Source organism: Neophocaena asiaeorientalis, unplaced genomic scaffold (assembly GCF_003031525.2).
Source record: "Neophocaena asiaeorientalis asiaeorientalis breed wild unplaced genomic scaffold, Neophocaena_asiaeorientalis_V1.1 scaffold282, whole genome shotgun sequence".
NCBI lineage: Eukaryota > Metazoa > Chordata > Mammalia > Artiodactyla > Phocoenidae > Neophocaena > Neophocaena asiaeorientalis.
The window spans coordinates 949,036-973,486 of record NW_020172595.1 but is presented as its reverse complement, the minus strand read 5'-3'; the positions used below and the strand labels follow the sequence as shown (position 1 = coordinate 973,486).

General features: G+C 52.6%; 3 protein-coding genes and 1 long non-coding RNA gene across 11 annotated transcripts in view; 1 reads left to right on the top strand and 3 right to left on the bottom strand.

The window, feature by feature from the left end:
* Positions 1 to 3,240, bottom strand: part of PPP1R18 (protein phosphatase 1 regulatory subunit 18) — a 9,333-nt gene extending 6,093 nt beyond the window's left edge. Inside the window, exon 1 of the mRNA XM_024738563.1 lies at positions 1,084 to 3,240. Within this exon, the coding sequence (XP_024594331.1) occupies positions 1,084 to 2,628 (1,545 nt within the window). The 5' untranslated portion in view covers positions 2,629 to 3,240. The remainder of the gene's footprint in view (positions 1 to 1,083) is intronic.
* A 22-nt stretch (positions 3,241 to 3,262) lies between these two features.
* On the top strand, positions 3,263 to 10,440 carry LOC112395405 (uncharacterized). Of its 3 annotated transcripts, none has more exons than XR_003002378.1 (6): positions 3,263 to 3,572; positions 6,288 to 6,371; positions 6,976 to 7,010; positions 7,359 to 7,402; positions 7,829 to 7,936; positions 10,304 to 10,440. It is a non-coding gene; the product is annotated as an uncharacterized LOC112395405 (long non-coding RNA). The 3 variants fall into 3 exon arrangements; XR_003002380.1 differs by having other exon boundaries at positions 7,815 to 7,936; XR_003002379.1 differs by lacking the exon at positions 7,829 to 7,936 and having other exon boundaries at positions 10,304 to 10,437.
* On the bottom strand, positions 4,559 to 7,732 carry NRM (nurim). 2 transcript variants are annotated; one of them, XM_024738565.1, is made up of 4 exons: positions 7,356 to 7,730; positions 6,601 to 6,797; positions 5,820 to 5,996; positions 4,559 to 5,463 (listed from the first exon to the last, which is right to left on the bottom strand). In XM_024738565.1, the coding sequence occupies exons 1-4, from the start codon at positions 7,486 to 7,488 to the stop codon at positions 5,182 to 5,184; spliced, it is 789 nt and encodes a 262-aa protein (XP_024594333.1). In that variant the 5' UTR covers positions 7,489 to 7,730; the 3' UTR covers positions 4,559 to 5,181. The 2 variants fall into 2 exon arrangements, with proteins under 2 accessions (XP_024594333.1, XP_024594334.1); XM_024738566.1 differs by lacking the exon at positions 5,820 to 5,996 and having other exon boundaries at positions 4,560 to 5,463; positions 7,356 to 7,732.
* MDC1 (mediator of DNA damage checkpoint 1) lies at positions 10,048 to 23,802 on the bottom strand. 5 transcript variants are annotated; one of them, XM_024738561.1, is made up of 15 exons: positions 23,748 to 23,801; positions 20,937 to 21,078; positions 19,756 to 20,136; positions 19,601 to 19,670; positions 17,831 to 19,305; positions 17,253 to 17,318; positions 16,998 to 17,087; positions 15,820 to 16,617; positions 15,667 to 15,710; positions 12,840 to 15,170; positions 12,639 to 12,758; positions 12,324 to 12,506; positions 11,972 to 12,097; positions 11,763 to 11,873; positions 10,048 to 10,821 (listed from the first exon to the last, which is right to left on the bottom strand). In XM_024738561.1, exons 1-15 carry the CDS (start codon positions 23,766 to 23,768, stop codon positions 10,654 to 10,656), a joined length of 6,126 nt encoding a protein of 2,041 aa, XP_024594329.1. In that variant the 5' UTR covers positions 23,769 to 23,801; the 3' UTR covers positions 10,048 to 10,653. The 5 variants fall into 5 exon arrangements, with proteins under 5 accessions (XP_024594329.1, XP_024594325.1, XP_024594330.1 ...); XM_024738557.1 differs by having other exon boundaries at positions 12,639 to 15,170; positions 23,748 to 23,802; XM_024738562.1 differs by having other exon boundaries at positions 12,639 to 15,170; positions 16,396 to 16,617.
* Positions 23,803 to 24,451: the final 649 nt, after the last annotated feature.

Below are 24,451 nucleotides of genomic sequence, written 5' to 3'. Positions count from 1 at the left end.
TCCCTTTGTCCTCCCTGCTCTCAGCACTGTGCCTCCAAATTCACTTCTCTTTCTACCCCAAGAGGAGGGAGAGGCCGGGATGGCAGGAAGAGAGGGGAAAACCAACTGCTGAGCCAGTTCTGGGGAGGGAGGGGAAGCCCAGGGAGGAAGGACTTCCCTTTGTCCTCCCTGCTCTCAGCACTGTGCCTCCAAATTCACTTCTCTTTCTACCCCAAGAGGAGGGAGAGGCCGGGATGGCAGGAAGAGAGGGGAAAACCAACTGCTGAGCCAGTTCTGGGGAGGGAGGGGAAGCCCAGGGAGGAAGGACAGGGAGGGAATGGCGAGGGGGTATTTTGGAAGAGGAGAAGGCTTTTCTTGTCCCAAGAGAGAAGGGAGTACTGTCTGAAGCAGCAGCCCAGCTGGGGGTGTGCAACCTCGAGGTCACCCACTTCAAATGGCCTCTGTGTGCGTCTCTCCCATGGGGCAGACTCGGGGTTCGAAAGCCTTCTCTGCTCCTTGGCCAGCCCTGTTCCACTCCCCTCCCCCTGCTGTCCTGCGGTGTCCCTCCTCCGCACCCCTCGTCCTCGGGTCTGTGAGACCCTCCTCCGCTCACTTATCCCTACAAGCCCAAAGCCACCCCTCCACCTCCCCAGGCTTTCCGCCCCGACATCCTCCCCGCTGGAAGGCTGGAAGTGCTTTTGCCCTGCGGACCCTGCCCTCACAGGCTCCAGGCTGTGGCCTCAGCTCAGGTCTCCCACCAGATGGCCTGGGTTGGGTCACAGAGTCAGCAATGGAAAGAACTGGGGGGCTGGGGGCTCAGAGCCTGAGGGAACAGAGGGTGAGCAGCCTGGGTACAGCCTGAGAGGGACACACCCAGGACAGCGCTTGCTTGCGGGGCAGCCTCCTTGGGCTGGGAAGTGAATGGAAAAGAAGGGCTACGAGAAGGAAGAAGGAAGGGTGTGTGCGCAGGGGAGGAAGAGTGGTGGCAGGAATCAACAAGAACGCATAGACCAAGACAAGAATACAGGCGTATGAGACAGAGACAGGAGCCCACAGAGAGCCGACAAGTGGGCTTCTGAGGAGTCTGACTTGGCTGCTCCCTACCTGTTTGTGGTGCCTTTCAGGGGACCCCTTGACAAGGCAGCTGCGGTCGAGGCGGAGGTAGCCCCCCAGAACCAAGATCTCCTCAGCAGTTGGGTACCGCTTCTTCCCAGCCCCAGCGACTGCAGCGTCAGCTGTGGCTGGGCTGGCCGGAGTGGCAGGGGCTGCAGGGGGCACGGACCGCCGGGGGTTGACTGTGAAGGTGTGTCCGCTGCGGCGGGGGGCCCCCACCCCTGGCCCTGTTGGGGGAGACAGAGGGGCTGCTGGTGGGGGCCGGAGTTCCCCTGCTTCCTCTTCCTGCTGTCTAGAGCCTCCAGTCCCAGCGTCCTCTGGTGAGAGGGGGGAGGGCACAGAGCAGCGGTTCTGCAGGGCGCTCAGAGGCCTGCCCTGAGCCCCTGCCTCCTCCTTCTCAGCTTCCCCTTCTCCAGCCTCTGCAGCGAGAGGACTCAGGTGCTTCTCGGCAGACTCTGGAGGGTCTGGTTTCTGAGTTTGAGTCTCTGTGTCCCTGGGTGTCCAGTCTCGAGCCTTCCCAGAGTTCAGGGTCCATTTCCACCCTTCTGTCAGCCTCAAGCCCCTCTCGCCATCCTCCGCAGGGGTGGGCCTCTGTTCTGCTGCCTCCACTCCTCCAGAACTGATGTCTGGAGCCTCCCTTGTCAGGGTCTCTGACGACGCTGTAATCTCTTCTGGGACCATCCTTGGACTTGGCCTCTCTTCTTGTCTCCCACATTCCTCTGAGCAGTCTTTTCTTTCTTCTCCTGAGCTCAGCCTCCACTCTGATGCCTCCGGTTGTACCCAACTCTGTTCCTGAGACTCTCTGGAGTCAGGCGTCCATTTATGGGCCTCTGTCAGGCCCAACTTCTGGTTGTCAGACTCCACCGGGCTCAGTCTATTTTCCACCACCTCTTTTCTCCTGGGGCTTTGTTCTTGAGGCTCTGCCAGTCTCAGACTCCGCTCTGGAGTTTCTCCAGGGCTCAGCCTCCATTTCCTCACCTCTGACAGTCTGGAGCTCCTGTCTCCAGCCTCTCCTGGGCTCTGCCTCCAGTCTCGAGCCTCCACAGGCCTGGGGCTCGACTCTCGAGCTCCCCCTATCCCCAGCCTCCTCTCTCTGGCTTCCCTGGGACTGAGCCGCTCTTCTCTTGACTCTCTTCCCTTGGGGCTCTGATCCCGCATCTCCCCAGGGCTGAGTCTCCGCTCCCAGGCCTCTAAAGACCCAGGCCGTCTCTCTGCAAGTAGCTCTTCACTCCGCTGCTGTTGCTGCTGCTGGCGCTCTTGCCGAATAAATCGGTTCTGGTGCACTGGCCCAATGGCCTCCAGGAGGACAGCAGACTCGTCTGGGTCTGGAGGTCCAGCCTCCGTAGTCCCAGGCGCAGGGCTAGGCTCCCCGGGAGACAGACCAAGCTTGGCCCGGCGGCGCTCCAGAAGCCCCCGCTTCCAGGCTGGCATCTGGGACAGCCGCTCCTGCTCTGCCTTCTCCCGGCCACGAACGGCTGCCTCCTCCTGCCGGCGCCGGGCTAGCAGCTGTAGCTTCCAGTCTGGGATGGTGGCCATGGTCCCCTTGGGGAGGGTGGGGAACGCTGGGGGCAGAGAACAGGAAGGAGAGGCTCCAGAGAGGCCCAGAGGGTGCGAATGGGGGTGGGAGGGGAGGTAGTGGAGCGGAGAGGTGGGACACAGAGGAGGGCAGAGGAGCTGAGGGTGAGGACAGAGGGAAAGAGCGGGGAGCAGAGAAAGGAGGAAAGCTGAGAAAGTGAAGGGGAAACTAAGAGTCAAGTTGATGGCAGTCGGGGGATGGGTTGAGAGGAAGAGTGGAGATTCAGGGCAAAGAGGCAGGAGTCAGATTTGTCAGTACAGGTTATGGGTATCAGAGACAGTTCCCGGGATGTGAGAAGAGAGAAAAACGAGAGAAGTTGGCGCGCGGGCGAAGAGAGAAAGGAGAGGCTGGACGTGAGGGGGACAGGGTCCAGGCGAGGTTGCCTCACCGCTACCCCAGGAGCGGTGAGAGTGGGAAGAGAGGTCAGGGAATCCCGCCGGAGAGGGGGCACTGGGACCTGAGGGGGTGTCGGGGAGGTGGGAGAGCGGAGAGTGGAGAGGTCTAAGGGAGAAGGGGAAGTCAGGGAGGCAGAGGGGCGAGGGGGTTCCGCGGCTGCAGCCCGGCGCGTTCCCCTCCGCCCCGCACTCCGCCCCGAGGCGGGTCAGGGGAAATACCCTCCCCCGGGGACTTTCGGAACCCGGGTGTCGGACCTGCCAGCACGTTCCCAGAACCCTGGCGTCCACCCCCACCCTAACGCGGTCCCGGCACCACCGCCTGCCTCCCCTACCGGCGGTGCCCCGGGACCCAGGCGTGCGGAGCACCGGCCCCACACCTCTTTTTTCCGGAGCCTGCCAGTCCTGTGCCCGGGTCTTGGCTCTCACGGAACCCCGACATAGCCGGCCATCCCCACCCGGCTCTGACCGCACAGACAGGCAATCTCGGCACAAAGAGGAGACAGCCCAAGGTTCGGGCCGGGGACGGGAGCGGGGACGGGAGAGGAGACACCCCCTCCCCAAGGCTGAAGCCCCTCAGTCAACTCACACGCCGCGGGGCTCCCAGGGGAGGGGGTGCGAAGGAGCCTGACGTCCGGAGAGAGGAGGAGAGAGGAAGAGGAGGAGAGAGGGATCGAGGGAGATCCGGAGACAGGAGGGAGGGGAGGAGGGAGGGAGAGGAGGACGGAAAGAGGGAGCCAAGGAGGAGGGACGGAGACAGAGACCAGGGGACCGGGCGGGGGGAGACGGCCGCTTTGTCTGAGGACAATGGGGAGAGGGAAGGGGGCGCGGGGCGGAGCCGGGCGAGGGGGCGGAGCCTCGCTCCCTCCGACCCCGCGTGGGACTCGGCTCCGGGTCTCCTCTCTTCCCGCCGCCAGCCCTGGCCCTCCGACGTCTGTCCCCAGGGTTTCTCACCCGGCTCCCGGATAACCCAGGTGTCCAGACCTCCGCCCCCAGCTCGCCAACCCAGGGCGGTGGCCCGTGACTCAGGCCCCTCGAGGGACTTGGGGAGGAAGCGGCAGCTGCTCCGAGCCGGGCCCGCCCTTCCCATCTCTTGCCGCTCCTCCCCACGCATTTGCCTTCCCGGGCCAGCCTTTGTTACCGTGGGGGCCGGGGCGGCCGCCGGGCTGCGGGGGACCCGTAGGGAGGGGGCGGCAGCAGGAGCGGCGCTCGGAAGCCAACGGTTTTGGAAGCTAGCTCCCTTACCCGAGCCGCTGCCCCACTCTTCCGCTTCAACCTATCTGCCGAGGGTCCCCAGGTCTGCAGCGAGGAAATTGGGGGATTTGGAGGAAGGGAGACCGGGTGCTCCGGGAAGGGGGGTGGGGCGGTCCGCGGGGAGTGGCCGCCACCCAGCGGTCATCAGAGGGCGCGGCCGATGCCCAGACTCGAGTCTGGCTCGCCTGTCCTTCCCAGAGGCAGCCCTGCAGCTTGAGAGACACTGACAGACTGCATGCTACACGTAGAAAAACCAGGCTGAATTTTATTTTCCTGTAGCGCGAGTTACTCGGGAGAGCAGGGAGCCCTTAGTCACCCGAATTAAGAGCAGGAGAATCTGCTCAACTAGGTTCATGAGTCTGGAGCCCAGGGGCAGGGCCTAGGGAGCTGGAAAGGCCAGACAGTGGGGCTGGGCCGCAGCTGCAAGGTGTGGAGCCTGATGGGGCAGCCACTATCGTCAAACTTGCGGATCTTGGTCCAGCTCCTAGGAGGGGAGCTAGACGTGGAGAAGAGGATCCTTGAGGCGCAGAGGCCAGAAATAGGACCAGGGGAGTGGTCAGGCCAGACCCTTCTCCTTGTGAGGAGGTTGTTAATGGAGGGTCAAGCCCTAAACTCTGAGGAGACAGATAAGTTCCCCACTCCCTCTTCCTGGCTGGTGAGAAGCGGCCCTTGGAGTCCAATGGCTGAAACTCAGAATTTAAGATATGGAGCTGGACCCAAGGAGTGGAGGCTCAAACAAGGGAAGGGACAGCTCCTTCAGTCCATGGATTTGGGCCTCTGGTCTGAAGCAGCCAAGGCCTGGATGTTAAGGGGATTTGGAATTGGAGGGGAAAAGGAAGTACAGGGCTTAGAACGAGGGTTAGCCCCTCACTCGGCCTCCCCGTCCTGGGGCCGGGAGAGCAAGTGGAGTTTTCTTTGCAGCTGGGCCCGGAGGTAGCGGAGATCTTGCTGGTCAAGTCCGTGAGCCAGGCCCAGGTAGAGGGTAAGGAGGAGAGCAAGGAGGAGGCGGTCAGTGCCCAGGGTGGGCACCACCCATAGCACAGTCAGCAGCTCCACACACACTGGGTGGCGCAGGTGGGAGAAGAGTCTCAGAGCCCGGGGAGACTTCAGGGCCAGAGGCTCGCCCAGCCCCAGCACATGGTAGTACACCTAAGAGAGGGAGAATGGCTTAGAAATGGAGTCAAGCCCTTGTCGCAACTTAGCTGCCTCTTTCCTCCCCTTCCAGGCACCCTCCTTTCTATAACGCAGGCCCAGGAACCACCCTTCTGAGACTGGGGTCCCTGACCCTCATCTCTGGTCCATGAAACTTCCCCAGGCCCAGGAAGCCCATGGTTTCTGGCCTTTGAGCGAGGGCTAAGGGGAGACTATCTTACAAGAAAGGGAGGTGAGGGAGTCAAAAGCAAGAGGCAGGTGGAAGAGTAGGGGAGGAGGAGGGACATCCTTGGAGGGGAAAGAGGTATTCTAGAAAGGATCAGAGGTTTGGGGTAGGGATCTGGGAGCCTCACCTGTTTGAGGCCCATGAGCTCTGCGTAGTCAAAGACGAGAAGGATGCTGAAGATGAGGAGCCAGGAAATGACGTGGAGCACAAAGCAGAGGAGGGGCACCCAAGTGGCCCATGGCTCGGCCCGAGCCTCCCACAACACGGGGCCCCTGGGCACGGGCTCCCAGTACCGCATCACCAGCTGAAGGAGGATGAGGGACTGGGTATCCCAGCAGCCCACCCTTGAAAGACCTAGACCCAGAGGCTGCCCCCATCCCAGGCTGGCCAGCTGCTCTCCCCGCCTCTACCATGAGAATGTTCAACATGTGGAGGGTACTGGGTGGGGTCCCAAGTATGTAAGAATGACTTGTCTGTACTCTGAGGACTTAAAGAATGGATGAGAGTCACCAGATAGGTACACAAAGTAGCCTAGGCCAAGCACCCACTGAGAAACAGATGAGTACTAACTGGGAAGCTTTCTCTTGTGACCTAGGGAAGTGCTTTTGAAGACAGGATAAGACTGAAGAGGAGCTAACAAGGGAATCTCAAGCAGGACAACGTGAACAAAGTTGCAACGGTGAGAATGCACATATCATGCTCGGGGAATGACAAGCAGTACACCATTCTTGATAAAAAGTAGGATATGTGCTGTGGAGGAATGGGAGCTGAGATTACAGTCCTGAACACCCTTAGTTCTCCTCCTAAACCCATGTTTTATCAGAAGCCTAAGGTCCTTGCCTCTCCGGTCGACGGAATCCTTCCCACAGATTGTTTCCCTTGAGGACTCAGTTGCCAGGGCTTCATACCTGCAAGGCCAGGGCAGTGCATGCCACGTACAGAGACCTCTGAAGGACCCCAAAGTACCGGGACATCCATGACTTCACTGTCTCAGTTGCCATGAGGCTGTGTTGCCCCACAAATAGTAGCAGGAGCCCCAGATCCCAAGCCAGGGGGACAAGAATGCTTTGGTCCTGCAGGGCAGCCAGCCATCCCTGGCGGGCATCTAGCGGGAGTTGGAGAAAGGGACAAAAGATCAAGAAGACTGTGGGAAAAACTCCCTACTCTTATCTCCTCTTGGGACCCCAGGCCATGTCCCTTAATGCTTTCAAGAGCCTTAATGCTTCCTCTCTAGGCTTTGCCCACCTCACTTTTCTATTCCCTGTTTCTTCCCTCTTCCCCAGGCCTCCTTCAGAGCTGCGGAAGAGGATTCATGCTGGTCAGTCACGAAAGGCATGGCTGGAGTGCCCTTCTTGTTTCGGTTCTCTAAATGCTCCCTCTTTATAACACTCTCCATAGTCCTCTTTACTAAACCTTTCCTTAGAATACTCTGCTTATCGCCCTCTCTCCCCCTCAGTCCTCACTCTCCCGGCTCTCCAAACCGCTAATCCCTGAGTTGCTAATTTAGCCCTCTGGTGTCCCCTGCAGCGTCTCGGCGGCTTTCACGGTTCTAGTTACCTCTCCTGGACTTCCCCTGTCATTTGTCTCCAAGCCCCGCCCCCGCTCCCTCTGCTCCGGCTCCACCTTCCTACCCCAGAGCTCATCCTCGGTCCCTCCCGCTCACCAGGACCACCAGACTCCGAGATTCCTCCAAGAAGTGGCCGAAGGGAGGTAAAGCGCACGAACTCCACTCCAGTGCCAAAGGCCAGGATGAAAGAGGCGAGGGCAGCAGGGACGAGGAGCAGTGCAGGGGCCATGGCGAGAAATGGAGGGGTGGGGAAAGGGGCGGGTTTGGGATTCCCGCGGCCGCAGGCTCCGCCCCGACCCCGCCTCCCGCCTGGGACCCTGCCCAGGAGGGCGGGGCTCCCGCGCGCCGACGCCCAGGCTTCCGGCCGGCGCGCGCGGCTCTCTCGCACAGAGCTTCAGGGCTGATCCCTAAGTGCCTTTCCCGGGTCTGCGATCTCCGCGTCACAGAAGGGAATGTTAGAATCCCAAGTGAGAGGTGAGAAGGGCAGCGGTTGTTCAGTCATGCACGTGGTTTGAATCGCAGCTGGGCTAGTTTTCGCATCTAAAATGAAGACAGTTCCTCTCTTGCAGGGTTCTTGCAGAAACGGCATTATGATCCCACCTTCCTTTAACAGCTTTGACTAGAAAACAGCCAGAGTCAAGAGGTTACAAAGCCTCAGCTAACACTTATAATGAACGGTGAGAGAACGGAAGACTGTTGACCCAGGCTGAGAACCCAAAGCTCTGAATCATCCATTACAGCTTGTTAGATGAAAAAGAGTGACTATTTTACCACAAACGCTTAGTCTGTAATTTATTATAAAGCTGATTTGTTGCCTCTCCACTTGCTAAGGGGAGAGAACTTGTCTGTAACACTGAAAGATTTGTTCTATTAATGCCAAAGGCTGTTACTTTGTAAACATGAGAGTAACAACATGTTAAAATATTTGTGATAGAAAACTTTATTACAGTTGTAAACTTTGTAGTATGTTAATTTTATCCAAGCTTGTGATAATTAACTACCTATACAACCCCATTAGACTCCACTTACTAGTCAGAAAGCACTAAGATCTTTTGTCCAAAATTTTCCCTACAGACCTGTTTGTAATACCTACAAGACTAACATTCACATCTAAAAATCAAAGTAAAGTAAGGTTTTTCTCCATTAAAGATCATGTAGCTAAGGACCTGGTCACAGTAGCTATGACCATAGTGAGGAACCTAGAGATCAGGAAGCTAATTCCCTCAGCTAATAGATAGAAGAAACATAGGCCTAAAGAGATCAAGAAAATTTCCCACAGGCTCCACATTCCTTCTCCCTCCCGGAGGCTTAGTATTCCCATTCTCCTCCAAATCAGTGCTATTTTATACTGTACCAGACATCATTATGTTTTCCCTCCTGATTCACTCTCCATCCTGCTTTCTGCCTCAGGAAGTTGTCCTGAATGGACTACATCAAAGAAAATCACAGCATTTGAGGGAAGCCTTTCTATGTAACTGTTCCCTCCTCTCAACCTTTTGTGTTTACAGGTGGCCACAACAGAGCTGTGGGTACTGGCAATATTCTTTGTGATTTCCCTACACTCTGCCTACTTATAATTTTCACTTCATTAAACTCTCTCCAAATTATCCTAATTTGACTGTGCCATAGTTTCCTCTTAGGATCCTGACTGACAGAGACATTTATTACACAATGTGCTATGAGCTGTAGGGTTCATTGGAAGTGTAAGAAAAGATCTCTCTTCTCTAGAAATTTAAATCGGGGCACTTAAATTGTACCAGTCATGAAGTGGGTGTGCACGAGTGCTAAGTGGGGCTACAGAGACAGCAGGTGCTGTAAGGAATCCAGTGGACCTCAGGGACACAGGCAGCTTCACAAAGTACAAGGCTTTGAGCAGTGCAAGGGGACTAATATTTATCTGGGTCCTACTGTGTGCCACACCCACTATGGCTATGCTTAATATATATTGTGAGATGAGGTATGTCTAAAAGCCAGCAGCACAGTGTTTGGCAAAGCTCATGCTGTTTCTACTACACCAAAGTTTTCCAAACTTAAGTATAACTTACCTGCAGAAAAGTGCCCAAAACTAATCAGTATTTTTTAAATTGAAGTGAAATTCACATAACATGAAATTAACCACTTTAAAGAGAACAGTCCAGTGTCATTTAGTACATTCATAATGTGTGCAACCACCACCTCTGTCTAGTTCCAAAGCATTTTCTCTTCACCCCAAAATAAAACCCTGTACCCATTAAGCGGTCATTCCCCATTTTCTCTCCCTGCCAGCCCTGGCAACCACCATCTACTGTCTCTGTGGATTTACCTATTCTGTGTATTTCCTACAGGTGGAGTCATACAACGTGACCTTTTGTGTCTGGCTTCTTTTACTTAGCATAATGCTTTTGAGATTCATCCTCAAAACACCGTAGCACAATTAGTACCTCATCCCCTTTTATGGCTGAATAATATTCCATTGTATGGATATGCCACAACTTGTTTATCCATTCATCTGCTGATGAACATTTGTGGTGTTTTCATCTTTCGGCCCTTGTGAAAGTGTTGATATGAACATTTGTATACAAGTATTTGTCTGAACATCTGTTTTGATTCTTTTGGCTATATACCTATGAGTAGAATTGCTGCGTCATATGGTAATTCTATAATTAACTTTTTGAGAAACTGTCAAACTGCTTATCACGTGGATGAATCATTTTACATTCCCATGAGCAATGTAGATGGGTTCCAATTTCTCTACATCCTTATAATCAACCAACTTCTAAAATTTACAAAATAAAACTGTACTACACCATAAGGCACATAGTGAATATTTATTTATCACAGAGGTTAAGCCTAAGCTAACTTTATAAATACTGGAAAAGCAGGCCAGGAAAAAAAAAAGGGCAGAGATTTGCTCAACGTCAAAGCTAAAGGATGCTTCTAACGAGATGGGGCAAGGAGAGGGGAAAATATTTTAGTAGCATTCCATAACTCCACCCTCAAATTTACTCACTCCAAGCATTCTTTCAAGTTCTGGACACTAAAATTGTTTCCACTATCTTTTGCAGGGTGAGTAAGAATCCCAGTAAGAAAAGAAGAGGAGAAACAAATGGTTTCCAAACAGGAAGCAGGACACTGCGCGCCATAGAGCAATAAGCACATCAGTCCGGCTAAATGTGAGCAGCGACTTAAGATATCTGAGCACGGGATTGGCCGACTTTAAGTGGCCATTTAAGAAAACTGTGGCTCCCAATCTCCCTGTCTTTGTTTACCAGCAAGCTTTTCAGCCCCACCCATGTTCCAAGACAAATGAGATCAGTACACCCCAATCCTTTCTAAAGCCCTAAGTTCTTTCTTCCAAATATTTCTAACACTTTATATATTGGTCTGGAAGGAAAAGCATACTGGGGTGGGGTTTTCAGGTGGATGACACTTCCAAAGTGGAGAGGACAAAGGCCTCTGGCTTGGCTTCCTGCTTTAGTACTCCTGTGAGCAGGAACTCAGGTGAGAGGATGGGCAGCCCAACCCGAAATGGAATGGCACATCGAGGGAAGTCCTGGGAACATGTGATCACAACTCTCTGAGGCTGGAAGAAAGAGAAAACAGAAAGTCAGGGGTGAAAAAGAATCCTAGAAGTAGGTTCGGGACCCACTAATCAGTCTTAGCAGCACAAAAACAACCTCCTGACGGGAAGCCATATGACACACACTGTCTATGAAGAGCTCTTGCCACAAAAGTTGAACCTGAATTTGTTCAACCTTTTAAAGTTAACTACGATTTACAGGAAATATAAAAGATAGAAAAACAAGATTAATGACACAACAAGGGAGCAAACAGAAAAATCCAGACTGTGGAACATTCTAAAGGACAAGTGACCTAGTTTCTGCAGGAAGTCAATGGCAGGAAAAAGGCTAGGTGGGTTGGGGGGTATGCTCTAGAGTAAAAGAAAATTAAGAGATACAGCGCAATTGTGGGGATACATGGACCTTGTTTGAGTCCTGATTTGAACTGTAAAAAGACATTTTCAGATGACTCGAGAAATTTGATTAATGGAGTAAGACGAAGTGACCAGGAAACAATTGTTAATTTTGTTATTGACCAATAACGGCATGTGATTATGTAAGAAATGTACATATTTCTTAGAGATGTATATTTTAAATATGTAAGAAAAAATAATAATGACCTTTGCAGTTTCCCTTAAAAATTTCAGCAAAGAAAATGAAAGAAAAAGGGAAAAAAAATAGAGCAAATGCAGCAAAACCTAAATTAACCTGTTGAATCTGAGTGATTGGTATATGGAGGTTCGCTACATATTCCCTCTCCCTTTGTGTATATTTCAAAAAAATTGTATATACAAAAATAAAAATAAGTCCATTTGGTATCAGCAGACCTCTTCCTTCTCTATCCCTCTCTATACCAGAGGTCTTCCCCCAGCCTCTCACTACTCCGTGTTCCCATCTAACCTGTTCCCATTCCAGCCACCTCTCTAACTACCACCTCACCAGATCCTGAACACACCACCCCTACCTTATAGGACCGGGGCATGCTGGGTAGGACGGTGCCTCCACAGCAGCTGATGATCTCTCCCATCTGAGGTGGTGGTGGCTGGACCCCTGGGGTCACGTGAATCTCATAGCCCTAGGAGGAAGAGAATGGTGGAGACAGTAGATGATGCACTGAGAGGCCGTGGACCGCTGGGCAACAGCTGAAGTGTGGGGCAGAAGATGGCCTCTCACCTCCAGCAGCCTTCGCTCCCGAGCCCGGCTCAGGGCCTCCCGAAGGCTGAAGCCAAAGTTCTTCTCCTGCTCAGGATCAGTCACCACATATTCAGCCGGGGGCAAGAAGCAACCTGCCTTGTGGGACTAAGGACGGTAACAGTCAGTATCAAAGCTCAGCCCAGCCCTTCACCCAGCTCTTCTTTCTAGTGTTTACAGGGAGCTCAGGAAATGTTTTCAGAATTAAGCCTTCTGCTTCACTAACCTCGTCTTCCTGTACCCACGTTCCTCCCACCGCTTTCTACAGACCCATGTGAGCAGCCTTCTCCCGCCACTATCTCTACGGGTCTGTCATCATCTCCTGGCCTCTCACCTGGTGCAGCCAGTCCAGGGAGAGGATGGGGATGCCCCGCCCCAGGGCACACAGGAACTTGACTGTCCGGCGGATCCGATCTGTCACCAGGTGGGAAGCCTCAGCCACTGAGCTGGCCAGACTGCCCCCCAGGGCCAGCACTGCCCGCTCTCCATGAGCATCCACCACGCCTGTGAAGAGCACCTGTGAAAGGGGTTAGCCAGAGCTGGTCACGGCAACCAGCGCCATCGGCACCCGTCTCCCAAATCCCCTGGGTCTCCTCCCGTCCTACCACATCTCCATCTCCCACAAAGCCCCAGAGCCCTTCTCTCCTACTTTGGGGGCCGTGGACTCTTGGAGAGGTTTGGTCCGTCGCAGGCTGCGGCTTGGTATTTCCCGGGGCTCCTCCTCTGTCTGCTCTCTCTTTCTCTTGCCTGGTCCTGGAATCACTACATCCTGGGGTTGAGAGAGAACTTGGTGGGAGTTTCCAAGCCCCCAAGCTCTTTCTAAACTAGGTGACTCCAGCCCCCTCCTCACCTCTTCCTTCCTCTGCTTCGCTGCAGGATTTTCTTCTTCTTCCTTAAGGAATGCTGTCTTCTGGGGAACTTCTCCTCTTTGGAGCCGTTTTTGAAGTGGAGGTGAGTCTGCAGTAGCTAAAGGCCTCTTGCGATTTTGAGAGGCCTCAGGCTGGGGCTCTGGGGTGAAGCCAGATCTATCTGCTGCCTCCCCCTTTGGGATCTGGGGAGCACGAGTGGGTGCCTCGGGAAGCTGGGCAAAGGCAGGCTCAGGAATGGTGCTGAGGGACTCGGCTGCCCTCACTGCCCCTCGTCTCTGGTCCCTTGAGGAGTTAGGTTCGGAGGGTGCAGAGTAGGGTTCATGAACGTGAGCTGTGAGAGACCCATGTTTCCTAGTGGCCCTTGGCCTCCTGCTGCAATTGGCTTCAGGGATGGGCTCAGGGGGAATAGGCTCTCCTGTGGGGACTGGAGAGTGGGACTCAGGGGTGGTAGGAACTGGCACAGCATTTACTGTAGAAGACCTTAGTGTCCTGCTCTGACCACCCTGAGCTATGACTTTGGGGGTGACAGGCTGCTCTGTGGGGGACGAAGGTTCAAGGTCAGGAGCTGTGGGTTCAGTTGACTGGGATGTCTTGACAGAGGACCTTTGTGTCCTGCCCCGAGTGGCCTGAGATGTGGGCTCAGGGGTGAGAGACTGGTCTTTAGAGGTGGAAGGCTGGGGCTCAGGAGTTATGGGGACAACTGGTTCAGGGGCCTTAGCAGATGACCTAAGTGTCCTGCCCTGAGGGGCCCGAGATGTGGGTTTGGGGGTGACAGGCTGGTCTGTGTGGGCAGAAGGCTGGAGCTCAGGGGCTGTGGGGACATTTCGTTCAGGGGTTTTGACAGAGGACCTAAGTGTCCTGCCCCGAGTGGCCTGAGATGTGGGTTTGGGGGTGACAGGTTGGTCTGTGGGGGTGGAAGGCTGGGGCGCAGGGGCTGTGGCGATAACTGGTTCGGGAGTCTTGACAGAAGCCCTCTGTGTCCTGCCCCGAGTGGCCTGAGATGTGGGTTTGGGGGTGACAGGCTGGTCTGTGGGAGTGGAAGGCTGGGGCTCAGGGGCTGTGGCGATAACTGGTTTGGGAGCCTTGACAGAATCCCTCTGTGTCCTGCCCCGAGTGGCCCGAGATGTGGGTTTTTGGGTGACAGGCTGGTCTGTGGGAGGGGAAGGCTGGGGCTCAGGGGCTGTGGAGAAAACTGGTTCGGGAGGCTTGACAGAAGCCCTCTGTGTCCTGCCCCGAGTGGCCCGAGATGTGGGTTTTTGGGTGACAGGCTGGTCTGTGGGAGGGGAAGGCTGGGGCTCAGGGGCTGTGGAGAAAACTGGTTCGGGAGGCTTGACAGAAGCCCTCTGTGTCCTGCCCCGAGTGGCCTGAGATGTGGGTTTGGGGGTGACAGGTTGGTCTGTGGGGGTGGAAGGCTGGGGCGCAGGGGCTGTGGCGATAACTGGTTCGGGAGTCTTGACAGAAGCCCTCTGTGTCCTGTCCCGAGTGGCCGGAGATGTGGGTTTGGGGGTGACAGGCTGGTCTGTGGGAGTGGAAGGCTGGGGCTCAGGGGCTGTGGCGATAACTGGTTCGGGAGCTTTGACTGAAGCCCTCTGTGTCCTGCCCCTAGTGGCCTGAGATGTGGGTTTGGGGGTGACAGGCTGGTCTGTGGGAGTGGAAGGGTGGGTCTCAGGGGCTGTGGTGAAAACTGGTTCGGGAGTCTTGACAGAAGCCCTCTGTGTCCTCCCCCTAGTGGCCCGAGATGTGGGTTTGGGGGTGACAGCCTGGTCTGTGGGAGTGGAAGGCTGGGGCCCAGGGGCTGTGGAGATAACTGGTTCGGGAGTCTTGACAGAAGCCCTCTGTGTCCTGCCCCGAGTGGCCCGAGTTGTGGGTTTGGGGGTGACAGCCTGGTCTGTGTGGGCAGAAGGCTGGAGCTCAGGGACTGTGGAGACATTTCGTTCAGGGGTTTTGACAGAGGACCTAAGTGTCCTGCCCCCAGTGGCCCGAGATGTGGGCTTGGGGGTGACAAGCTGGTCTGTGGAAGCGGTAGGGTGGGGCTCAAGGGGTACAGAAGAAACTGGAGAGGACCCTTGGGGCTTGACTTTGGGTTTTGGGTGAAGAGAGTCCAGCTCTGAGGAAAAGGGAGTCTCCAGAGCTTCCTGACTCTCATTTTGTCTGGTCCTGGGAATGGGCCGTTCTAAAGGAGGTAGAGAGGGCGAAAGGAGGGACTGAGGGGCAGGATGTTTCTGGCTCTGAGAGATGAGGGGGTTTTGGAGAGGCGCTGAAGCCTCCTGCAGTGCAGGAGGCCGACAAGCATCTGGGGATTCCTGATTACCCTGGGGAGAAATGGAAGCCAGTGAGGGAGGAAGAGACAGAGAAGAGAGACAGGACTTGGATACTGTTCTTGATCCTTGTTTATAGAATGTACTCGTGGCATCTCTCTTTCTGTCTGTTCCATTAGACTGGGAATTCCCTCGTTCCCAAAGACCTCTCCCCAAAATGCCAGTATAGTATTCTCAATATATGGATGATTCTAATAAAGAGGACGGTTAGGAGAAAGAGGAAATGGACTTGAAAAAAGGAGCTTTCTGAGTCAGGGATGGGGAGACAGAACTTGGGGAACAGATATGGAAAACAACAGGTGTCAAAGTAAACGGATAGAAGCCAACTAAGGAGCCAACCAAGAAGCCAACTAAGGAGCAGTGAAAATGGAAGAAAAGTTAAACGTATGGGGAAAGGAGTAAATGAAAGCAAGGTCAGGGGAAGGGGCAGTGGAGGAGATACAGAGATGACCTGTGGAGTGGGGAGGTGGGTACAGAAAGCAGCTCTCACCCTGGAAGCCTTCTCAGCAGGTGGCATCTTGCAATTCAAGTAGCCTAGACAGAAGGGAAAGACAAGTAGCTGAGGTCTAAGCAGTCAGTCACTTAGCGGTTGATTATCATGAGGGCTGTGTACCACCTCAGGCTCCCCTCTACCTTCACTTACCTCTCTGCTGCCTCCTGGGGCCCACTGGGGCACCCCTTCCTCCACCTGACTGGCTCCCAGAAGCTATGGGGTCTGAAGCAAGTCCCTGAAGGTCTCCCGCCCCCACTCCAGGCTCTGGTGTCGAACCTGAGGCCTGGCCTTTCTGGTCCTGGCCCCCCGCCTCTGTCTCCCCTGTCTGTGGGCCTCTGTCCAGCATCACTTTGGGTACCTTCCCTTGTAACCCACCTGCCTCACACTCTCTCTCTGCTACTGGTTTCTCTGCTTCTCTGTCAAATATTTCTCTTGTAAGAGTCTGCTTTTCTCTCTCTTTCTCTTGTATTTCCTCGGGTGTCTCAATTTCTACCTTCAAACTCTCCATATCCCTTTCAGTACTTGCACTTTTTACTTTTTTGTCAGACTCTTGTTCCTGAGTATCTCTAGCTAACACCTGTTTTTGTTCTCTGTCCTGTATCCCCCTGGTTGATTCTTCCTCTCCCATCACATCTTCCCTCTCTCCTTCTGAGGGCAGTTTCTCAGTTTCCCTCTCCAATGGCTCTCTCTCAGGGGTCACCCTCTCTGCTGTCTCTCTGGGTGTACCCATGTCTTCCTCCACAGTCTGCATCCCTCTGCCTTGAATCCCCAGTGGCTCTGCATGAACTGGACTCTCTGGATGTTGCTCTTGTGGTGCTGCCGTAGGTGGAGAGGGGCAAGATGCATGGGCTTCAATGTGGGTGGCAATGGGCTGAGGCTCAGAGGCTTCAGACTCTCTCGGACAGAATGGCTGTGTAGCCAAGACCTCCCATGGCTCATCCAAGGAACCTGAAAGCAGAGTGAGAGAGAGAGAGAGAAGAGGGAGGAATGTAGGTTGAAAAGGTAATAGCTTGAGAAAAGATGAAGACAAATTCATGCATAATAAATTTAAATGGGTTATTAAAGGAAAGCTGGGAGTAAGGAAGATAGTCATAACATTTAACATTTGTCTCAAAAAGTAAGCCCAAACCTTCATATAAAAGCTCTCTCAGTAGCCTCTTAAAAACTTATGCTAGACTAGTTGCTCTATGGGTCTGACTTAATATGGCATTTTTTTTCTGATGAGATGGAGGAACATCAGCAAAACATCAAGGAATATAAAAGAAACGTGTAGAGGGGGAATAAGGATGCCAAGTTAGGGACACAGAGGAGGGGAGAGTTTCTTATACCTGTGGCCTGGAAGCTGCAACGGGAAGGGCCAGGCTCTTGGGGCAGAGTAAACAGGAAGGCCTGGGTGGGTTCATCCTCCATGCTGGGGACTGTTGCACAAAAAAGCATGGCCTGAGCACTGCTCCACAGAACTCCAGGGTCCCATTCTTAGTTTCCCACCCTGACCGTCCCAGCTTTCACACACTTCAAGGACTACCAGTCTGATCTCCAAGCTCCTGTTTGTACCAGTATCCACATGACACAGATGTCCTCACCTTCCAGGCTCTGATTCTCTCTCTCCACAAAGCACTGGGTAGCTTGCAGGTCCATATCTTCAGAATCTGGTGGGGGAGGAATATAGGATAATTAAAAAATCACAGCTGACCCTTAACTCCTTCCTTTTACTCTACTATTCCCTCCTCAGCCCCAACGCCATGCAATAGACTGAATCTCTGTGTCTCCCCCAAAATTCTTACATTGAAACCTAATTTCCAATGTGAGGGTATTAGGAGGTGGGGCTTCTGGGAGGTGATTAGGTCATGAGGGTGGAGCCCGTGTGAATGGGATCAGTGCCCTTATAAAAGAGACTCCAGAGAGCTTCCTTGGGCCCTTCTGCCACGTGAGGACATAGTGAGAAGATGGCTGCCTATGAAGAAGGAAGCAGGGCCTCACCAGACACTGAATCTGCTGGTATCTTGGACTTCCCAGGCTTTAGAACTGTGAAAAATAAACTTCTGTTGTTTATAAGCTACCCAGTCTATGGTATTTTGTTATAGCAGCTCAAATGAACTAAGATACCCTAGAAGCATTCTTTATTGCAGGGGTTAAGGGAGGAAGAAAGGCCAGCACTAACCATCGTGGTTGTCTCCAGAGTCCATGGTCCTATCCACATGTGGTTCTCTCTCCCTTTCTGTGGGGGTCTGGGCCCCCCGTCTCTGTGGCTGGGTGGGTTCCCCTGGAGTGACTGTGTCCACCACCAGATCTGCTATGTTATTCCTTGAGACAGGGAGAAGGTCCTGCTCCACTTGGGCCGCAGGTGACCCACCCTGGGCCCCAGCCATAAAAGCCCTGCCCTGTTCAAGAACAGCTACAGCCCACTCTGTCCCAGTATCTTCTTCTGCCTGAAGCTGGCTCTTTCTTACATCTGCCACTGCTGAGGCTGCTAAGGATGTGTTCTCCTCCGCATCTGGGTCACAGTCCCTAGCTAGAGGAGGCCGGGCTTCTTCTAGATACACCACAGGCAGCTTTGCTGGGCCTCCTTCAGCTTCCACATCTGTTTGATGTGTCCATGCTACAGGTACTTGATGCTTCTCCAGAAGTATAACAGCTGGCCCTGGTGGGACTTCCTCCACTACTTGTGTGTTGATATGCACTGTGGCAGAGGCTTGGCTTCTCTCCAGGTGGAACCCTGGTGAGCTCTTCTCTTCCGTTACCTCTGTATCACTGTCCCTGAGGGGAGGATGACTCTTTTCTGAATATGCCTTGCCCGTGTGACCCGTGGGAACAGTTCCTGTCTTCTCCACTGGGAGCCCCTTTTCCTTCACGTCTGTGTCACTGTCTCTCCCAGCAGAGGCTTGGCTTTGCTCCAGAAGGGCCACCGGTTGGGCCCTATCGTCTTCTGCATCTGGATCTCTGTTCCACGCAACAGCCCGGCTCTCTCGTAGATGTGCCAGCGTGAGCGCTGCTGAGACTTCTTCCTTGTCATCTGTATTGCTATCGATCACGACGGAGGCTCGGCTTTTGTCCAGAGGGACAGTCAGGGGGGCCTCCCCCTCCTCTATATCTGTATCACTACCAGCCAGGCTCTCCTGCTGATGTGCCACGCCAGGTGCCCGAGGACTCTCTGTACCAACTTCATGGAAGCTGTGCCTCTTCCTCACAGGAACTACAGCTGGGGTCGCAGGGATCCCCTCTTCTTCCACATCAGTATCACTGTCTATGAAGCCACAAGGCTGGGCCCTTTCCAGATGGACCCCAGTGAGCCTTCTCAGAGGCCCGCTCTCATCATCCACATCTGTGTCACTGTCCTCTCCAGTAGGCTGGCTCCTCTCCAGAATCACTCCAACTGGAACCACCCTACTCCTCGCGCTCCTCTCAACTTTCGTGTCATTGTTCTTCTCCTTCACTGAACACTGATCCTTTTCAAGCTGGATTCCAGTTGTGACAGGTTTAGGCTGTTCTGTCTCTGCAGCGGTGACTCTTCTGGCAGCTGAGGAGCCCTCCCCTGCTCCTGGTTGCTGACTTTCTTCCTCATCTGTGTCACTGTTCAAGTTGAAGGCAAAAGGTGGCCCAGGGATATCCAGGGGAGAGGAAGATCCCTCTTCATCGCTGTGAAGGGAAGGGAAGAGAGAGTCTATAGAATCTATTTCCCCAGAAGGGATACCTCACTCAACTAGGAGCTCCTTGAGGGCAGACATGAGGTAGTATTTTCTTTTCTATCTCCAGCAGTTAGTTTTCTACTTGGCACATCAGAGGTGCTCAATAAAAATTCAGTTGATTGAATGAGTATGTGTAGTTCCCCAGCCCAGACTTTCATGGTAATAAGTTCTCGTAGAGATGGATCCTCCAGCCCCTGATTCCTCCTTCTTTTGAGGACTCAGGTGTCTGGCCCTTTGGCACTCACCTCTCTGGAACTACTGTTGCCAAAAAGGAGGTCCTTGGTCCTTTCACCACACACTTTTCAGAAAGAGAATCTGTCAGTTGTAGAAAGGAATAAGTTGACAGTTTTACACTCACAATCCCCATCTCCTCACCCGCCCTCCCAATACACAAACTTACCTACTTCTTCCTCTGAGTCCTCAGCCAACAGAAGCCTGTGGGGTTGAGTTCCTCCCTGTACCCCGGGTGTCTCCTCTATAGTTAGAGGGCCCCGGGAGACAAAGGGCAGGGGGACATCCAAGCGATGGTACTGGCAGGGCAAGTCAGCAAAGAGAATCAACTCCCGGTCCCTCAAACGATGACTCACCCCAGGGCCCAGGACCTTAGGAGGCCTCAGGATTTGAGTACCATTGAGGCTTCCACAATCCCGGAGGACAGGCGCCTTGTCCCAGGCCAAGATTTCAATCACCGCATGTTGTTTGGAGATAGATGAATAGGGCAGGGCCACAGAGCAATCAGGCATTCGGCCTACCACATTCTTCCCAAGGTATAATGGGAAATCTAAGAATTAGAGAGGTATATGGGTTCCAAGGCCAGAGTCCTGACCTTCTATTAGGAAAATGTTCCTGTTAAGTACCTCACTACTCACTCAAGGTCCCCCCATGCATTAGAAAAATAAAAGGCCCCAGGAGGGCTTCCCTGGTGGCGCAGTGGTTGAGAGTCCGCCTGCCGATGCAGGGGACACGGGTTCGTGCCCCGGTGTGGGAGGATCCCACATGCCGCGGAGCGGCTGGGCCCGTGAGCCATGGCCACTGAGCCTGCGCGTCCGGAGCCTGTTGCTCCGCAACGGGAGAGGCCACAACAGTGAGAGGCCCGCGTACCGCAAAAAAAAAAAAAAAAAAAAAGGCCCCAGGATAACTAGCTAATAAAGAATATATGCAATGCATTATTCATAATCAATACCCCATCCATCCACACTGGATTATTTTCTATTGTAAAATATACATAAAATTTACCATTCAGCCAACTTTTCAGTGTACAGTTCAGTGACGTTAAGTACATTCACATTGTTGTGCAAAACATCACCACCACCCATTTCCAGACCTCACTGGATTTTTATCTGAATCCCTTCATCTTCTCCTACCAAAGTAAAAGCACCCCCATTGAGTCCAGGGCACTTGCCTGGAGCAATCAGATCAATCAGCCCCCTCTTCTCCATTCCCAGTAAAACCTTTTTTCAGATCTCCCAGATGCATATCTAAGCTTGCAACCCTCCAATTACCTCGCCACAGAAATAAGAGGCCTAAAAAAGAAAAAAAGAAAAAGAAATACCAGTACTTCAGCACACAATAACCCCTGACCTTTTTCTGGTCCATAGGAACTACTGAAGATACGCAGTCGCCCAAGGGGCTCCAAGCTACACCCCAAAGATTCACTGGGTCTCTCTTCAACCTCCTCCTCTTGTTCAACTTCCCAGTTAATAACCTGGGTGTCTTCCATGATCTGAGGAAAAAACACATTATTATCACCTCTTTCAGTGGGTCACACCACACAGCCTCAGAGAGGAGACTGCTAACTGCTGTAAACCTGGATAGCTATGGAGGCTGATGCTTCCCTTTCTGCCAATCATTCTGTTGTTATTCTTCTGAAGCATTTAAGAAATATCTTTGACCATGATACGGAATAAGAAATAAATATTATAGAGTCCCCAGTACAGAAATATATACAAAAACACATGCTTGGGACTTCCCTGGTGGTCCAGTGGTAAAGAATCTGCCTCCCAACGCAGGGGACTCAGGTTCGATCCCTGATCAGGGAACTAAGATCCCACATGTCGCGGGGCAACTAAACCTGTGTGCCACAACTACTAAGCTCAGGCGCCTCAACTAGAGAGCCTGCGTGCCACAAACTACAGAGCCCACGTGCCCTGGAGCCTGCGTGCCACAACTAGAGAAGAGAAAACCCGCACACTACAACTAGAGAGAAGCCCCGGCACCGCAATGAAAGATCCCGCATGCCTCAGTGAAGATCCCGCATGCTGCAACTGAGACCCGACACAGCCAAAATTAAATAAATAATAAATAAATAAATCTTAAAAAAAAACAAAAAACAAAAAAACCCCCACATGCTTATTTATAGACAAATGTTTTGAGAAACAATGTTAAGCCTTTATACAACACACTGGTAGTTGTCATTCTGTTTTTTTCTCTTCTCAATTCTTTAAACGCCGATTTGCAATCCATTAAATTGATTTCACTATCCACTATTGGGATAACTTTTGCCAAACACCAACTATGTATCAGGCATAGTAGCCGTGAGGCAGGCGTTTAGGACACTAAGGCTAAAAATATTCAATCAGGATAACATAGCAGGTAAATGAAAAGGGTAGGAATAAATGTGCTTCTGGCTGCAAAGCCCATGCTTTTTCACTTTATCAGATCATCTCAGTGTGATCAGACTAAACTGCAAAAAATCATAACAGCCAAAAGAGAGGCTTGGTAGGTGTCAAGCACTGCTCTAAACACTTTATATTCACTGACTTATTTAATTATCACAAGAACCCTGTAAACTATTATTATTACTTTTTTTTTTGGGTTGTTTTCCTTTTGGACACGCAGCATGGCATGTGGGATCTTAGTTCCTCGACCAGGGATCAAACCCCTGGCCCCTGCAGTGGAAGCACGGAGTCCTAACCACTGGAGCGCCAGGGAATTCCTTCTTATTACTTTCTATTTCTCAGATAAAGAAACTGCAATACAGATGGATTAAGGAATTTGTCCAGGACCACCCAGATAATGTCTCTCCTCTGTTTAATATTCTTTGATGGATTTCCATGCCCATAGGATAAAATAAAATCTAAACTCCTTAGCAAGACCCTCCACAATCAGAACCTCATATCCTCAAATGTATGTCCCACCCGCACCTCACCCAAGCCTATGATTCAGCCACATGGACCTTCTCCCCAGTCTCTGAACACATTGCTCCCTTTCATCTGCAGGCCTTAGCCAGCTCCTTAGCCCTTTGCTCATAGTTTTCTGGTCCAAATCCTACCCATCCTTTACAATTCAGTTCAAATGTCACTACCTCAGCAAAGCCTTGCCTGGAGTCTTCTCTGCTTTCTGGTGTTCCCCATGTTCCTAAGTGTTTCACGGTGGTTGGTGGACTTGTACTTATCCTGATAGCTCTCACCATAGTGTAACTATTACATTCCATTTCTGCCTCACACCCCCCCGAGAACTGGACACGGCAGAAGAACTCTGTCTTTTCCCCACGGGTCCATCATATTCATTCAACAATTTTTGCGCACCTGGTACCGCTGTAAGTATTCGGGATACATTCCTGAACCAAAGTAAAATTAACTCTGCCCTCCTGATTAAAGAACAAATAAGATGAAAACTCAAAACAGTATGAAAGATGCTACTCTAAACGGAAACTGTTGACAGGTTGGGAAAGTAGGACACCTCCATGGAGATAATGTAAACTCCGTTCTTAAGACTGGCGAACTCAGCTGGTACCCATGACCCTCGTCTCCAATCCATGGGCCACCACCTTTGATCTCCCTCCATCCCATGGGTTCCCTCCTAGCCCAACGGCTCCCTGTGTCTTCATACCTAAGGTCAGGGAGGAGCGTCAGGTAAGGATGAGTATTATAAACCGAGCAGCAAATTTCCAAGTATCCTCCGCCCAGTCGTACCCAAGGCACGCCCCTCCCGCCCACCGGGGAAAACCAAGATGTCAGCCGGGGAGCCTTGGGCGAGGCCCCCCAGAACTCACCTACTTTGAGTCCCCGCGCGCGCCACCAGTAACGGCCGCGACCGGGGTGGCGCGAGTGCCTGAGCGGGGCGGGGGCCGATTCGCTGATTGGCTCCTGCCGCTGTCTTTCACAGCCCGGCTGCACGCCGACAGTGCAAGCCGCCAATTCGGAGGCACAGTCAGAGCCCCGCCCCGTCCCCGCCCCCTTACAGCTCAAAGGGGCGGCTTCTAAGGGGAGGCTGAGATCAGTTGGCTGAGGCTGTAATCAGAGGCCGCCGAAGGCGCACAGAATAGCGCACCTCGATTGGGTAGCTCCAGAGGACAACCCGCTGCCGCTTCACCGCACCGCCCACTTCCCGCGCAGATTTCCAAATCGCGACCACAGAGTCTGGCCGCCAGCGACGGATAGAGGGGCTTACCATAGTCGTCGCCCCAAGCATCTAGTACGGCCAGAGCGTCCTCCCCCGGTCCTCCCAGACATGGAGTCCGCTGACTCATGAGAAATGAAAATGGGTTGCGGGTTGCAGTTGTGGTTGAAGGCTGCAGTTTGGAAAATATCCCGTAGGCGTGGCGCTCGAGGACTCATTGCAATGGAAGTCATTTTCTTATGAGTTAGCTCGTCTTGAAGTCATGTCATTTCCTCTCTGACAATACATTCCTGATGGACATTTTGAGGTCATTCCCCAAGAGTAAAGATCCCTAGGCAAACAGAACTGTTTCGTTAACCATCTTGAAGGCTGACCGAGTTCTTTGAAGGGTTCAAGGATGATAAATACCATTTATTTCATTAAATGTCATACTAAGACAAGAATAATAATTTGACATGAATAATTTAGGAAGACCTTTTGCATTCTTATCTCACTTCATTCTGACTACAATAGGCAGAAATAGGTTTTATAGAAAGAATCGGAGCTCTGCCGATAACTTGCCTACAACTAATGTAAGGTAGAGACAAATTGAAACCAGTTCCCTAATTGTAAATCCTGAACTCTCTTCACTACCACAAAATACGTAATTATTTTCATTGTGATCATGCCGTAAAACATGAACATTCTATTTTAAGTGGGTAGACGGGTCTTACACAACTTGTTCTTTTATTTATAAAACGACTGAGAAATGTGTG